The 14,876-nt window shown below is 42.3% G+C and overlaps 1 protein-coding gene across 1 annotated transcript; it reads left to right on the top strand.

Moving 5' to 3' along the window:
* taf3 (TAF3 RNA polymerase II, TATA box binding protein (TBP)-associated facto) lies at window positions 1-7,848 on the top strand. Its single transcript, XM_054619951.1, has 7 exons — window positions 1-644; window positions 1,037-1,279; window positions 1,830-3,652; window positions 3,753-3,835; window positions 4,544-4,814; window positions 4,952-5,058; window positions 6,890-7,848. The coding sequence occupies exons 1-7, from the start codon at window positions 479-481 to the stop codon at window positions 7,002-7,004; spliced, it is 2,808 nt and encodes a 935-aa protein (XP_054475926.1). The 5' UTR covers window positions 1-478; the 3' UTR covers window positions 7,005-7,848.
* The last annotated feature ends 7,028 nt before the right edge of the window (window positions 7,849-14,876 follow it).

The raw sequence follows: 14,876 nt of genomic DNA, 5'->3' as shown, positions 1-14,876 counted from the left end.
CTAGTCACCGGTGTTCTGCACGTTAAACACGTGGTTTGAAACTATTCCCGAGCAAAACGCCCTCAACCACAACCAGTCTTAAACATGACTGCAATACACATCTAAAACGCCCAACATATTACACAGCTACACGTGAACTTCATATTTAAGTAACTACTTTATCAAACGGTGTTACTGCGCAACGTCAACCGTCGGTGAACCGCTCGAACGCAGCAGAGCGCTGTAGGCAGACGGTGATTACTGCGCATGCGCAGTGTAGTTTTCGGGGATGGGTCTATCGATGGAATCAAGATGGCGACTCTGGCGAAAGCGCCAATATATTTACTGAAGTAGATGTCCTAAATTGACCGCTGTAGCGGGTTTTCTCAAGCCCCCCCACCCCTCGCCCCCTACGAGGGGTTTCAGTGAAACATGAAGGCTGGGATCATGTTTGGGGAGAGGAACTGAGCGGGATTGATACCGTAACCAAGTCAGCGAGATGTGCGAGAGCTATGCCCGCTCGCTGCTGCGTGTTTCGGTGGCGCAGATCTGCCAGGCTCTGGGCTGGGATGCGATCCAGCTCACTGCGTGCGATCAGCTGTCCGATGTGCTGCATAGATACATCCAGCAGCTGGCCAGGGTCTGCCATCGGTACTCTGAGCTCTGTAAGTGTAATCCCACATTACTTTTTTCTTTTTTTTTTAACCCTTAACACTTGAAGGAGTCGATCACGTTGTTGTTGACTGTGTCTGCAGCTGGCGCCCCCTAGCAAAGGTTGATGTGTCAAAAAAGAAAAGTACAGTGGCTTCTGTGGGTTGTTGTGATTGTGGCTGTGATGTGTCTTCCAGCGGTGGGTTAGTCCATGTTAGATGGGTTAGTCCCATTAGTTATTTATTAAAAGATTCACTTTATAAATGAGGGACCTGTTGAGCATTACTTCAAGTGCACCTCCTTGTATTTGCTGCAAAGTGCAGCAACCCTAGCAGAATGATGTAGTCATTAATATACTTGCACATCAGGGGGTTTTAAAGAGCTTTGCTGTGATGCTGCATTTCAGATGGAAGGACGGATCCGGTCCTGGATGATGTCAGCCAGGCCTTCAGACTCTTGGGGGTCAGTCTGAGTGAGCTGGAGGACTATGTCCACAACCTGGAGCCCGTGGCCTTCGCCCAACAGACTCCGCTCTTCCCCGTCAGCAAAAACAACGTCCTGCAGTTTCCCCAGCCTGGAGCCAGAGATGCAGAGGAAAGGAAGGATTACATTCCAGATCACCTGCCACCCCTGGTCTCCTTACAAGAAGGTCGGTGCATATAAAGACGATATGGACATCTCTGAGTGTGTGTATTCAGTGTTTACGTTGGTGGGAAGTTCATTTTTGGTAGACAAAATGTTTTCAACCAATCCACAGCTTGTAGAATATGATATTAATAAGACACTCACATGCCAGTATTGGGAGCATTTAGCTAAAACATGATGATTCATGATGATTCTACATTTTTTTTGTTGATTTAGTTTATTCTAAGTACTTTATCCACTCCATTTCTATCAATGAGGGTGGATATAGAGCATATCACAACACACAAACTCCAAAATGATCATTAAGTTGAATCAACATCTCTCTATACATTTTCAACAAAATCCATTGTAAAGGTTATACATTTCATTAGACTGCAGTTTTAGCCAGGCTTCCCAAATGAACTAGCAACTGCGGATATGAATCCATATCTTTGGGTAGGATGGGCCAACATAATAATCTGGTTAAGTGTTAAAACACTTATTGTGAATGTAAGAATGCTTGGAGATTCTTTGAAACAGTGCTTAACACATGTTTTTGTCTTTTTCCTCTCTAGAAGAGGAGGAGGAGGAGGTCCTCGCTGACATGGGCACTTCAGCCGAAGCTATGCAGGTGGCACTGGAGGAGGATGAGGAGGATATGGACGAGGATGAGACGGTCAACGATGAGAACCACCCACTGAAGAGGCACCTGGACAGTCCTGATTCAGCTATGGGAATGATGCCTACCTCCAAGAGACCACGCATGTACACCGGCCTCAGCCCAGAATGGGGGGTCGAGCCCAGGGAGCCCCTCACCTCTCTCAACCCTCAACGTGTTCCTCCAGGCATGCTGCCTTCTCATGATAGCCTTGACCCCCTGTCACCGGAAACACCTTCTGGAGCCCTGCCTTCCTTCAGACCGCAGCCTGTGGTACCAAAACACTCTGATCAAAAGGGCCTTACCACTCCGGGAAGAAAGTCTAAGGTCTCATCCCCTGGCAGACAACGGACTAAGTCCCCTAAAGGGGTCATTCCTGTTCCGGTGGGCGGTAGTCCCATCCATTCTCCGAAATCGTCTAAGGAGAAGAAGAAATCTCCAGGGAGGACGAAGAGTCCTAAGAGCCCGAAGAGCCCAAAGATGGGTTCAGCCAAAGCATCCCAACCCCAGAGCAAGACAGATAGCATGCATAAGCTACCGCTGTGCACGCTGAATGAGAGGATGGGCAAAGAAAACATCCACATGCGTCAAAATATAGAAGACCGGGAGTTAGCCGAGGGCCCCTTCAAGAAACTAGAGCCTGATAACGCAGACATCGATGACTCCATCGATGCTGTGATAGCCAGAGCGTGTGCTGAGCGGGAGCCTGACCCTTTTGCTTTCTCCTCGGGTTCTGATTCGGATAGCAATGGATTCTCCAGCCCCAGGAGGCTGACAATCATGGAGCCGTCGACTCCTAAACTCTCCATCGGCATCTCTGTAAAAGACACGTCAACACCACTTCACTTCCAGGCACACGCAGGCCCAGGAAATTGGACTATGGATGATTCAATCAATGAGGTGATCCGAAAGGTCAACCAGGGGGGTCCGTCGGCACCCGTGATAGACCAAGGAGGCTACGTGTCATCCGGTTCGGCCTCGCCACCTACTCCTGAACCTCTGATGAAGTTGTTTGAGGAGAAGAACAAGATGGTGCCACCAGTCGATGTGAAGAAAAAGCTGAAGAAGGAGCTCAAAACTAAAATGAAGAAGAAGGAGAAAGACAAGCCGAAAGATAAAGACCGGGAAAAGGATAAGGGCAAGCTGAAAGACAAGAACAAGGAGAAGAACAGGGATAAAAACAAGGACTTTTCCAAGGATGGCAAGATGCCCTGGAAGGAGTTTGGAATGAAGGACGACGAGCACTTCCTTCAGCGGGACTTCACTCTGCCCGAGGGCTCCATCAAGATAAAAACCAGAGATGGAGATGGCCCTAAGAAGGAGAAGGAGAAACACAAAGACAAGAAGAAAGATAAAGAGAAAAGCAAAAAGGACAAGGATAAGAGGGACAAGGGTAAAGACCGGAGCAAGGAGGACAGACAGAAACCATCTTCGCTGGCCCCCTTTGCTCTGAGCGAGCTCCCGCCACTGTTCAGCCCCTCCGCCTGCCTGCGCATCCCCTCCATGCTTCCTTCTTTGGCCCCGATCCTCCAGGACAAGGAGGTAAAGAGCAAGGAGAAGGACAAGAAGAAGGACAAGAAGGAGAAGAAGAAGAAGAAAGACAAGGAGAAGGATAAGGAGCGAGAGAAGGCCAAAGAAAAGGAGAGGGAGAAGGAAGAGAAGAGGAAAGAAAAGGAGAGGGAAAAGGAGAAACGAGAAAAGGAGAAGGAGAAAGAAAAAGAGAGGATTCGATTGGAGAAGGTAACTTTTTTTTTTGTTTGGTATGTCATTATGTATTTGTGTTAAGAGTGCTACTGATATCTAACCTGTCCTTCCTGCTTCCTGCTTCCTGCTTCCTTAGGTGAAAGTAGACACTCCAGCAGCTCTACTGTCTCCAGTCATCCCCAGACTGACGCTGAGGGTGGGAGCAGGCCAGGACAAAATGTAAGAACTGAATGAATGTTTCTAGTGATATTTCTCCATCACCTCTAGCATGTGACATTAAGTTTTATTTATTTATTTTTATTTAAAAAAAACAAACAGAAGATGTTTGTTTCTGCAGCAGTATCATTGTGACACATATTAATAGTGCTGGGTATCAACCTTCTGTAGAATTACATATTTTTTATTAGTATGATCATCATTGTAGCAGTATTAAAAACTCAACATAAAGCTTACATTGAATGCCTACTCAGATTCATAGTCTTATTTACTCTTTTTTGGGGGATGATAAAGTTCCTGATTGAAATAAAAAGTTTTGTAAACTTTAATTAACTTAACATTTTGGAAAAAGTGTGGCTTATTTTATTTTATTGAAAGAAAAAACATGTTTATACTTAGGATTTGAAAAATCGTATATGTCAAAACTTATGTATGGAATTGCTATTAATATAGATAAAAATAAAATACGTAAGGTGGGTTTAATAAGATAAGTCTCCCTGAGATAGAGATTTCATTTTCAAGTTAAAAAATAAACTCATCAAGTATATATTGGAACACAAAAAGCATATTCCAAGGATGTTATCACTACATATTTCCTTCGCTTAGTGGTTACAAGTATTCTGACATTTGTTTATATTCTTTACATTATATAGCATAAAGATGAAAGGCTCCTATTTGTGGTAACTAGTGTCCGTCTCTGTCCATCACCAGTGTTATCAGCAAGGTGGTTCCAAATTCAGAGCCCAAGATGCCGGCACCCAAGACCCCCGCAACCAAGTCTGGACCTGGGAATCGCCCTCGGACTCCCCCACCACCCCCGGTGCTCTGCCCTGTCATACCCACTCTGCCCCCACCTCCCTCTCCGCTTCCACCAGCTCCTGCCCCGTCATCGCTGCTCCCCTCCGCCCCTCTGCTCTCTCCCTCCGCATCCTTCAAAACCCCGGTCCGCAGCGTCGTAACCGAGACCGTCAGCACCTACGTGGTGAGTGCTCTTCTTTTATTCATTCATAGTTGGTGCACATGATGACACTGTTTAACACTATCCATTGTTTATGTATTAGCCATTTTGTCATTGAGCAGCGTGTTGCTAATGCTTTCTGTCAAATGAATTTAACTTAGATCCGAGACGAATGGGGAAACCAGATCTGGATTTGTCCCGGATGCAACAAACCTGATGATGGCAGCCCCATGATAGGATGTGATGACTGTGATGATTGGTATCATTGGTAAGAGACTTTTTTCTTTGTATTTACTGGTCCAATGACTCCCTTTGTACCACGGTGTGTGTTTCATATAACATTATAGTTGAGCATAGTTGAGAAGTTGATCCATCTACTTGAGTCAGCATCGGAGGGATATCAACATCTCTATTTTCAGTAGAGCGTTTGGGGAAAAATAGAAATGTAGGCGAAGACATTTTTAGCATTAAGTCAAGTTTGGCTCATTGGTCAGTGAGACGGTTGGTAAGAAAAAAGTAAAAGCAGAGTCAGGGTTTCTTGCACAACTTCACCTACTTTAAAGTTGCATGAAGAAGAAAAAAAATTGAACAAATGCTGATCTGTTAGTAATAGATGATTCTTATTAAAAAAAGACTCAAATGTGCAAATGTGGTAATATTAAGTAGATAGAAAAGAAGTTTAAAAAGTGAATAGAAAAAAATAAAATATATATATATATATACCGTATTTTCCGCACTATAAGGCGCACTTAAAAGCCTTTAATTTTCTCAAAAACCGACAGTGCGCCTTATAATCCGGAGCGCTTTATATATGGATTAATTCTGGTTGTGCTTACTGACCTCGAAGCGATTTTGTGTGGTACACGGCGCTCTGTCAACATGTTTTAGTACGACTTTGGTAAACTACAAAGCCGCACCGCTTGCAGCATCACGGCCACCGTAGTCAGGAGCGTCGCGGAGTAATACATACTGTGCTTCACCATAATATTACAGTGTGTGTGTATAAGGACCCCAAAATGGCTCCTGTCAAGAGACACGCTTACGACGCGGACTTCAAACTCAAGGCTATCAGTCACGCAGTAGAACATGGGAATAAAGCAGCTGCGAGAGAATTCAACATTAATGAATCAATGGTACGGAAGTGGAGGAAGTTTGACTGGCTGACTGTTTTGTTTCGCTTAATGCGCCTTATAGTCCGGTGCGCCTTATATATGAAAAAAGATCGAAAATAGACCATTCATTGACAGTGCGCCTTATAATCCAGTGCGCCCTATAGTGCGGAAAATACGGTATATATATATAAATGCATGATTTGTATAACTAACAATCAAACATTAGAGCCAGCAGCACAGCTGTAAATGCAGTTGTTTTAATGTTATGCTCAATCAAAAGTACATTCACTGTTTTCAAGTTTTACCCAATAACTCTCTGTAGTCATGGAGGTCCATCCATCAGCAGTAAGAGAGTCTGAGTAGAGCACTGGACAATTCCTGGATCACAGCACCTTGTCTCTGACTGAATGCACTTGTAGAGGAACATTACAGTGAAGCCCTGAAAAGACAAACTTGAGTGATGGTGTTACAACAGTTCAGCTTGTTTGGTGGTTTTAAGTTTCCAGAGACATGATGCCACCCAAGCCACACAGCTTTGTCCCGTGTCATTGAATCCTTCTGGAAAACCATAAAGCTTCCAAATGATGGATCTAAGTTTACCAGCGCTGGTCTCTCGTTTGTCTTTTCTCCTAAATGGTCCCACTGCCAAAGCTTATCGGAATGTAAAGAATTAGTTTGTTTCCATATAATGCATGAAACGTCTCTATATTTATTGTACTATATTATTGGCTGGTGGCCTATAGAAATGTTAGTTAGCTATTTTTCCTGACTGGGCAACTTGACAGGTTCTTCAGACATTGATTGGCAGTTGGTGCTTCAGTTTTTTTCCATTTTCAAAGCAAGTATTAAGCTTATTTGACAGTAATCATTTAGTTAACTTGGCATAGCCTGAACTGAGGAAAGTCTCATACTGACAAATCCATGTGCTGTTACACCACTTGTACATTTTTCCCCATGCCTTAACCCTCTTCTTTCTCGTCTCCTCAGGCCTTGTGTCGGGATCCTCACAGCCCCCCCTGAGGACCAGCAGTGGTTCTGTGTTAAATGTTCAAGCAGGAAGAAGGACAAAAAACACAAGAAAAGGAAACACAAAGTGCATTGAGACTATGCAAAAAGCACATATTTTGGACTTTTTTGGACTTGAAGCCATCACTGAACACTCGTGGCACTGCTGTAAAATAAAGAAAAAGAAAGTTTAAAATTGTGGCTGATACTAACATCTGATGATTTTTTTAAAGGATGTCAGCCATTGCGTTGTGAGTTGGTAAGAAAAAAGGCTTTAACCAGCACATATCCAGCCTTAGTTCTCTGTGGAGCTCTGTGGTTTTCCCTTTTCATCTGTAAATTGTTTGCTTGTTGTTTTGGATGTCCACTCGTAGGAGATCGCAACAATTATGTTTGTATAAGGAGGCCATGACAATTTGTCGAAGATGAGAGCTCAACAAAGCAGAGAACCAGAGAACAACTAGCATTCATTGTCTTTATTTCTGTTTCCTTTGTGTTGTCTCAAAAGGAATGACCACCAAGTCAAACCTTTCCCCCATTTTTCTGCAGTATCATTGATATGTCATGTATATAATGAGGATGGCATCAGGTGTGTATAAATGTGTCAATACCAACTTCCAAGCCAAGTGCATTTTGTTCTGAGGATTCTGACTTGTTAAATCCATTTTCAGATATTGGTTTTTAACTCGAATGATTTTCTGTAATTTCTGTACATTTTTTAAATTTAAAGTTTGTATTTTTATTTTTTCTTCATATGGATATGTCCTGGAGTTAAATACTGTAGCTGTGCTTGTAATGTAATTCATTTCGCTGATATTTCAATATTAAAGATGAACGGTCTGTGTACTCACAGACTTTAAGATGTAAATGTCATCACCATCAAAATTGTACCCTAAAATTCATTTCAAATGTTTTCTTTCTCCAGTAGCTGATTGTTTGCGTTTGCTTTAATGGAATAGAATAGATTGGAAATATTTTAACAAACTGAGTTTCAGATGTTGAATTTTGTTCCTGCTCATTCTAAACTCTATGACATAGTGATTTGTGTCTCAGCATTGTGCAGCTGGTTAAAGAGAAAACCCAGGATCCTCCCTTGCAGCAGTCTGTGCAATGCATTAGCCTGGATTTGGGGCTATTCTGTGGAGTTGCCGTCCTACACTTCAACTCGTGAGATATGTGGGAGAGTGCTTGGCAGTCACAATGCACAGTGAGGAGTTTCTGAAAAGATCGATTGTGGATTGTGAGGAGCTGTCTTCTCCCATCTTTAGTAGTGCGTCTGACAATATGTCTCCTGTGCCATTTGCAGCAGAATTGTTTTTGCTTTTCCCTCAATGACCACATGGTGTCATTATTCATGCACAAACACCGCAGCCTGCTGCTCATGACATGAACAGACACCGCAGCAGGCCCGCAAAAAAAAACAAAAAACAGCTCACAAAACCACATAATGAATGTAAGAAATGTGACAGGTGTCTCTCATTTGATTTATATGGAATCCTTATCTCACAAGTAGAACCGGCTGCAGAAGTGCCATCCGTCTGGAGAGGACCTACAGATGACTGGAAATAGGATTTACAGCCACTCAGAAGCTATTAAGACTTAGCAATCTATAGAAGAGCATGTGAGGTAGTAAAGTGTGTCTCTCCAGCTATCAGTGGACTATCATATTTTATGATCTGGCTTTTTCCATTCAAGTCAAATGCTCAAGCTAACAGGTTCGCAACTGTTCCGTTTAAATCAGAGGATTTTATTACCATTCAAGCTTGACTTCACATACTGGACTCTGAAAAGGTCTAGATGTTTATCAGATTCTCTGTGCTCCTATTTATTTCTGGGAACAATCAGCGGACCCGTGCTGGCTGGACCTCAGATTCTATTTGGTTGACAGGAGATCAGAAATTAATTTAGGCTCAAAACCATTTAATGATTTCTAAACAGCCGCGGCACTTTAAAGTAATGATTTGACAGAGTGAAGTGATGTGCATAGCAGCATTGTTGTGAATGAGCTGTCAATGCTTTTAGGAAAACCTTAGAAAAGCTTATTTAAGTCGTCCAACCTACTACGGGTAAAAGCATGGATTAGTTCAATAAAATCTTGTTCAGACATGATTGTGTGATAACAACCTAATTTGTGTCTTGATTGCTGTTACAAAAATGAGGTTTGAGTCCTGACTAGCTGAGGATACCTTTCATTATTTTCTACTTTGGTGCAAAAAAAATGATCATTTCAGTGTTGCCCTCATTTAATTGTAGGAAATTGTGGCACACCCACTCACTGAATTCAATGCCCTTATTTAGTGTGTGCACTCACAGACAGCAGTCATGGTTTCAATATAAATAGGATTAAACCCCAAGCTCTCGGATACCTTGATTATATGTGCATGCATCATATCGTCTATAGAAAAAAAAAAGGCCCATCTGCTTCATTCACTTTTAGAACTTGTGAACTTTTATGGATTCTGTCATTTGAGTGTGCCTCTCCCATAGATGGCCCTGATGGAAATCTACCCAGTGTCTGCCGATTACACTAAATGAAAGAGGAAGTGGAAAAAATGATGTGTGACCGAAGTAAAAGGGGAAGTAAAAATGACTTCTGCACCAAAATAAGCTGACATTTCAATGTGGTGAAGCTTTTTAATCATATGAGATGCATTCACTCATGCAAGGCCACATGAACAGTAATTTAACACAGAGTGAGAGGGGGGAATTCTGTATATTAATAACTAAATGAGCAATGAAGCACTTGAGTGATAAACTATTTAACCAACGGGTTATTGTTGAGAGACAGAGGAGACTTTGTATGAATTCAAATGGCAAGAAAGTCATAGTTAGCAGTATCCTCTACTGCTAACAAGCTAACTCCACTCGTGGTTGTGGGCCTCTCTCCCTCTTCAATCACACATGCTGGTGTCAGGTCTCAAACAGTCGAAGCGTGTTGCTAGCATCTGTCAGATCATAAATTGTACTGCCCAGCGCTGGTAAAGATAGAGCTTTGCCTCGTCTGACATGAAAAAGGATTATGTCTTTATCTCTTATTAGGTAAAGAAAATGTTTCACCTCGTCCAGATGCATCTACACTGCTTCATAAACGAGATATTATTCTGATGTAATACAGAATATAAATTGAACTTCTGGGTTTGAACTCACGTGTGCAGCACTGTGCAGTAGTACACGCTACAGAACACAATGTGCACCGAGCCGTTACAGTTTCAGTTTTAATCTACAAAAACACAGACGGTATTTGTTCATGCAATCAGTCCCAGGAGAGCCCACAAGTGGTGAAAAGGGAAAGCTGATGGTAGCTTTCACTCATCACAAGGCCACCTGCAGTGCAGTAAACATGTGCTGCTATTTCACATGACAGGCATGAGTGCCTTTTTTCATTTTTTTTTTCATGCACTAACACCACCTTTCTCTTCACTGTGGATGTGAGCAGGATGTGGCTGTTTTCTCAGAGCGATGCATATTTGCCGCATGGTCACAAGTTGCACAAACACATCTCATACAGCATTCACGTGCCATTTTGTGTCGTATTATTTTAATTCTTTTGAATTAGGTTTTAACTGGAAAGCATTAGTGTGCACAACATTATCATACTGAGCATTTTATGGTGCACCTTACATGTTGGTAGATCAGAGCTTTCAGAGATTCTGTGCTCAACATGACGCCAGTGGCGCTGACAGTCATACTAAGCAGCAACACATCATAAAGAACTGGATTTCAGCCGTTAAAATATTCATGTCAGCAGAAAAGAGCAGGGCTGGAATGAGGAGAGGCTTTTTTTGTGCCTTGATCAGAGGAAGTAGAGCCCCTTCACGCTGCTCTTCTCGGCTGCAATACCAGCACACACTGACATGACCCTGTTTCAGATGACTTTCCTACTTAATGTCACGTTACTCTAACAGGACACCACCCCTATGGGAGAATGAGACCTAGTTTTAATTTCTCTTGGGTTTTGTGCAAGGAATATTGTTTCAAATCTCTTTCAAATTTTTTAATCGGATGCCATGGGGACAGCAAAACATGCATCAAGTGAGTTAGTTATGAATATGTGTGCTGCAATGTTCAGCAGCTTAAAAAAAAACTGCCTTTCCTTCATCATGTTACCGGATATACAGCTCAGAACACAGGAAAAGCTCTGTTCAATGCAAATAAATATGCAAGGTGTTTTTGTGAAAGCACTCTTCGATATGCCATCATTTGGTGGGTAGGACTTCAAATAATTTAATGGTAATGAGGAATGTCATATCCTAGATCATTCAGCAAAATGACATACAGGAACATGTCATGAATATATGTACATCATGCTCTGGAATACTTTAGGTAGGCCCAGAGCTGGATCCTGTCCTTATTTAACAAGTATGCATGCTGACTACAATGTATGCTTATATTCTAGCAGGCTATCTTTATCCCCATCTACCTTAGAATAATAATGGCTTGAGGTTGTCAGTTCTCCACCCGTCACCCGCTGGTGTATCATCAGCCAGCTCATGGGGATACAGTGACATGTACTTCTATACAGGAGCTGCTTCATTTACCTGCAATATGTACAGGTGATGAGCAGAATGTTTAATGTTAGAAATAAATACTTATAATGGGCACAGATTTTAGGATACCGGGCTTGATAGACCCATTAGCAGGAGTATGCTTTGGCCTTCATGTGGAGCATTCGTACGTGCCAAGGTTCACAGAAGTGTGACACAAAACCAGGACTTGTGGATGAGATGTTGAAGCAACGGTGTCTCTGTTTCCTCTAATTTCTCCCAGTCTGACATTGGTAATAAATCATCCGTGTCCAATTTGCCGAAGTTTTCCTAATATGGGTGTCAATTAGTGCAAGAGTGCTACTGTGGCCACAGCTTTACAGCCTGCAAACTGGGCTGCCGCAGGCAGCACAATGCATTAGCGCACGATGAGCTGTCAGAGAGGATTATTTCAGCCACGCCAGTCAGCGAAGGGGGTGGGCGCCGCTCTGCTGCACTAAACCGAGGAAAAAGGGTGGGCGGGAGACAGAGAAAGGGAGAGGAACACATAGAGGAAAGAGGGAAAGAGAAGAAAGTGTCCATTACACCGGGTGGATTTTTCCAGAGCACCGATGTTGGAACACTCTTCTGAGCTGGCCCTGGTGCAGAGTTTGTATGCCAACAGCATGCGCTGTCCCCCCTCTGCGACCGGGATCTCTGTCAGGAATGAGGACCTGCCTATGAGGTACGTAGGGGTTGGCCCCTCATTCAGATCCGGGCTAGCTTTTGTGGAGCAGCCCCGTATTTGGACTGCTTCTTTGTCTGGGCTGAATATTGTCATAGGATGTATTGTTTCCAGTTGAGGCGTTCTCTCGTGCTGTGACTGTGTGACTGTGGGAAGGGTGTGGGATTTTTTTTTTTTTTTTTTTAGGATACAAGAAAACCATCTATTTGAATCTAATGAATTTGGCCATTCATGTCAATCCCCATCTTCCTGATAAAAAATGATTCAATCAGAAGGCAGTGGGATTAGTTTTAAATTGTATTTGAAAAGAGAAAATCAATACCTTATAGCATTCTCATGTCATTTAATTACCTTCCTCCTCTTTTCAAAGTTCCACAAGGGCTCAGATACTTGCATGAACTATAAATAAAGAAAGAGAGATGAATGGGATGCAGGTGTTTGTCTCTGAAATGAAAAAGACAAACCTGCGTGATTAGATATCTACTGAACCAACCCAGGCCTCACTGTACTCCCTCAGTCAAAAACAATAAAATATATCTATTATTATTTAAAAGAACAAAAAAGGAACATATACATTCATCTCAGAATTTGCATTAATATGGTTGAAGTGGCTCCTGATAAGGCAGTGTTATCATGAGTGCTTAGTACATCTTGACCCAGTAGATTTCCTCTAGAAAAGAACGATAAGATGAAGTTCTCCCTCTCCATTTTGAGAGCCCTTTAGTTGGTCGCCATTCTGCAAATGATTTCCAGAAAGACAGAGCTGAGAAAAAGTGTGCCTCCAAGTTCGAGGCGACGTGTTTAAAAAAAAAACATGATGTGACCCATTTGGGTTTAAAGCCGGCCTATTTTTATACTGTGCAGTTTGTTAGGAAGGGGTGGAAATTTAAAGGCTGGATGATGATGATGATGATGATGATGATGGGTGAGCGGGACCTCAGCTCAACTGCATGAGGGGTAAACATTTGACATAAACAACAAAAGCATGGTACGTGTGGAGGATTAGGATAGGATTACAGTAGTAATAATCTGAGATTAAGAATAGGAGGCAAGTATTGGAAGGTGCTGGCGACTAGGCATCGGCCTCTGGAATCCAGCCCAGAAAACATTTCTTAGAAAAGAGAAGGACGTGCATAAACTGGTGCGATACCATGATGAACTATATAGAAAACTGTCCTGTATATATTGGATATAACAAGGAGAGAAACAGGAGCTGCTCTTTACAAGAATCCTGCTACTTTAATAACAAATCCATTCAATAAAATCCCCCGAGAGCTAATTGAGTCAAAGGAAATATGTGGATGCTGCAGATGGGACGGCATTATTATATTGTTCCTCCATTTGAATGAAACCTGATTCTCCACAGAGGTTGAGACCATCTTTTTATAGCAGCCCCTTATCGGTAATGCATGTTACATAGTGGGCTCTTGTGCATGTATGGCAAAATAGGTCGCATATCACATTATGCATACAAACCTCTTCTAGGCTCTGTTTAATAGAGCATGCTCTAGTTGCCTTGAAATTGCTATGGATACAAGGATTAAATTGGAATTCATAAATGGTATGAATATTATTTTTGGATTGTGCAGCTGTTGGAGCAATAATGAAAGATTTGATAATTAGGCTGCCCCCCCCCCCCCTCCCTGCCTCTCTGCTATAGCAAACAGTACTTGACAATGCCCACCCCCCTCCTCACACACACACACACACACACACACACACACACACACACACACACACACACACACACACACACACACACACACACACACACACACATCACACACCCCCACACATCTCCCCCCACGTGAGGCCTCGCCCTGCAAGTCCAACACAACAAAAGAAGATAAGCCTCCCCCTCCCCCCAGGGAAAGAACAGCCCAGCACAAAAGGGGAACGTGACCTATGACCCCCAGAGGAAAAGCATGGCCGAAGACAGCGAGGAAAACTGCATTTTAAACCACCTCACTTTCGACTGGAAGAGATTTATGGACCCCCTTATGCAACGTGAGGCCATAAACAAGCGGGAAATACTCTTGCTTAATCCAATTTAAATAAACAAGCGCCTAATATAGACTCCTGAGAAAATGTGGAAACAGGAACATCATCATTAATGTGGATGATAATTACCTGGGTTTTTATATTAAAACACGATCACCATTTTATTATTATTTCTCAGTTATTTATACTGTTATTTATCCAGCACATTGCACTGCACCTTAACTGCTTCTTTTGCACTTCTGGTTAGATGCGTATAGATGAGTACTTGTACTCTGTGCAATGACAATAAAGTTGAATCTAATCTAATTAAATAGGGACAGGGGCTGAGTCTTATAATGTGCATTTTCTATCTGAAAAGGAAGGTTATTAGCCATTTTAGGAATATCATAGTGAAGCCACAGCAGATAAAACACCATAAACTACAAATAGGTCACTGAACTCTCTATAGAAGACCACGTGAAAGCCCCCATAGCGACATTACAGTCACCTCTTCAAGAAGTACTACCTGAGCCTTCCGCTTAGCACTTATTGTATTCGTATTAGTTTGTTGCACTTATTGTATTCTTATTAGTTTGTTGCACTTATTGTATTCGTATTAGTTTGTTGCACTTATTGTATTCATATTAGTTTGTTGTACTTATTGCATTCGTATTAGTTTGTTGTACTTATTGTATTCGTATTAGTTTGTTGCACTTATTGTATTCGTATTAGTTTGTTGCACTTATTGTATTCGTATTAGTTTGTTGCACTTATTGCATTC

The sequence above is a fragment of the Anoplopoma fimbria genome, chromosome 19, assembly GCF_027596085.1.
Source record: "Anoplopoma fimbria isolate UVic2021 breed Golden Eagle Sablefish chromosome 19, Afim_UVic_2022, whole genome shotgun sequence".
Classification (NCBI taxonomy): domain Eukaryota; kingdom Metazoa; phylum Chordata; class Actinopteri; order Perciformes; family Anoplopomatidae; genus Anoplopoma; species Anoplopoma fimbria.
Note: the sequence above shows the minus strand (reverse complement) of the source record. Positions and strands in the feature narration are given on the sequence as shown.

What these genes read in the sequence shown, in the direction of transcription:
- taf3 (XM_054619951.1), top strand. Translation starts at nt 479, where the DNA reads ATGTGCGAGAGCTATGCCCGCTCGCTGCTGCGTGTTTCGGTGGCGCAG. An exon ending in CCATCGGTACTCTGAGCTCT is followed by an intron (nt 645 to 1,036) that starts GTAAGTGTAATC and finishes GCTGCATTTCAG; the next exon opens with ATGGAAGGACGGATCCGGTC. An exon ending in TGTGATGATTGGTATCATTG is followed by an intron (nt 5,059 to 6,889) that starts GTAAGAGACTTT and finishes TCGTCTCCTCAG; the next exon opens with GCCTTGTGTCGGGATCCTCA.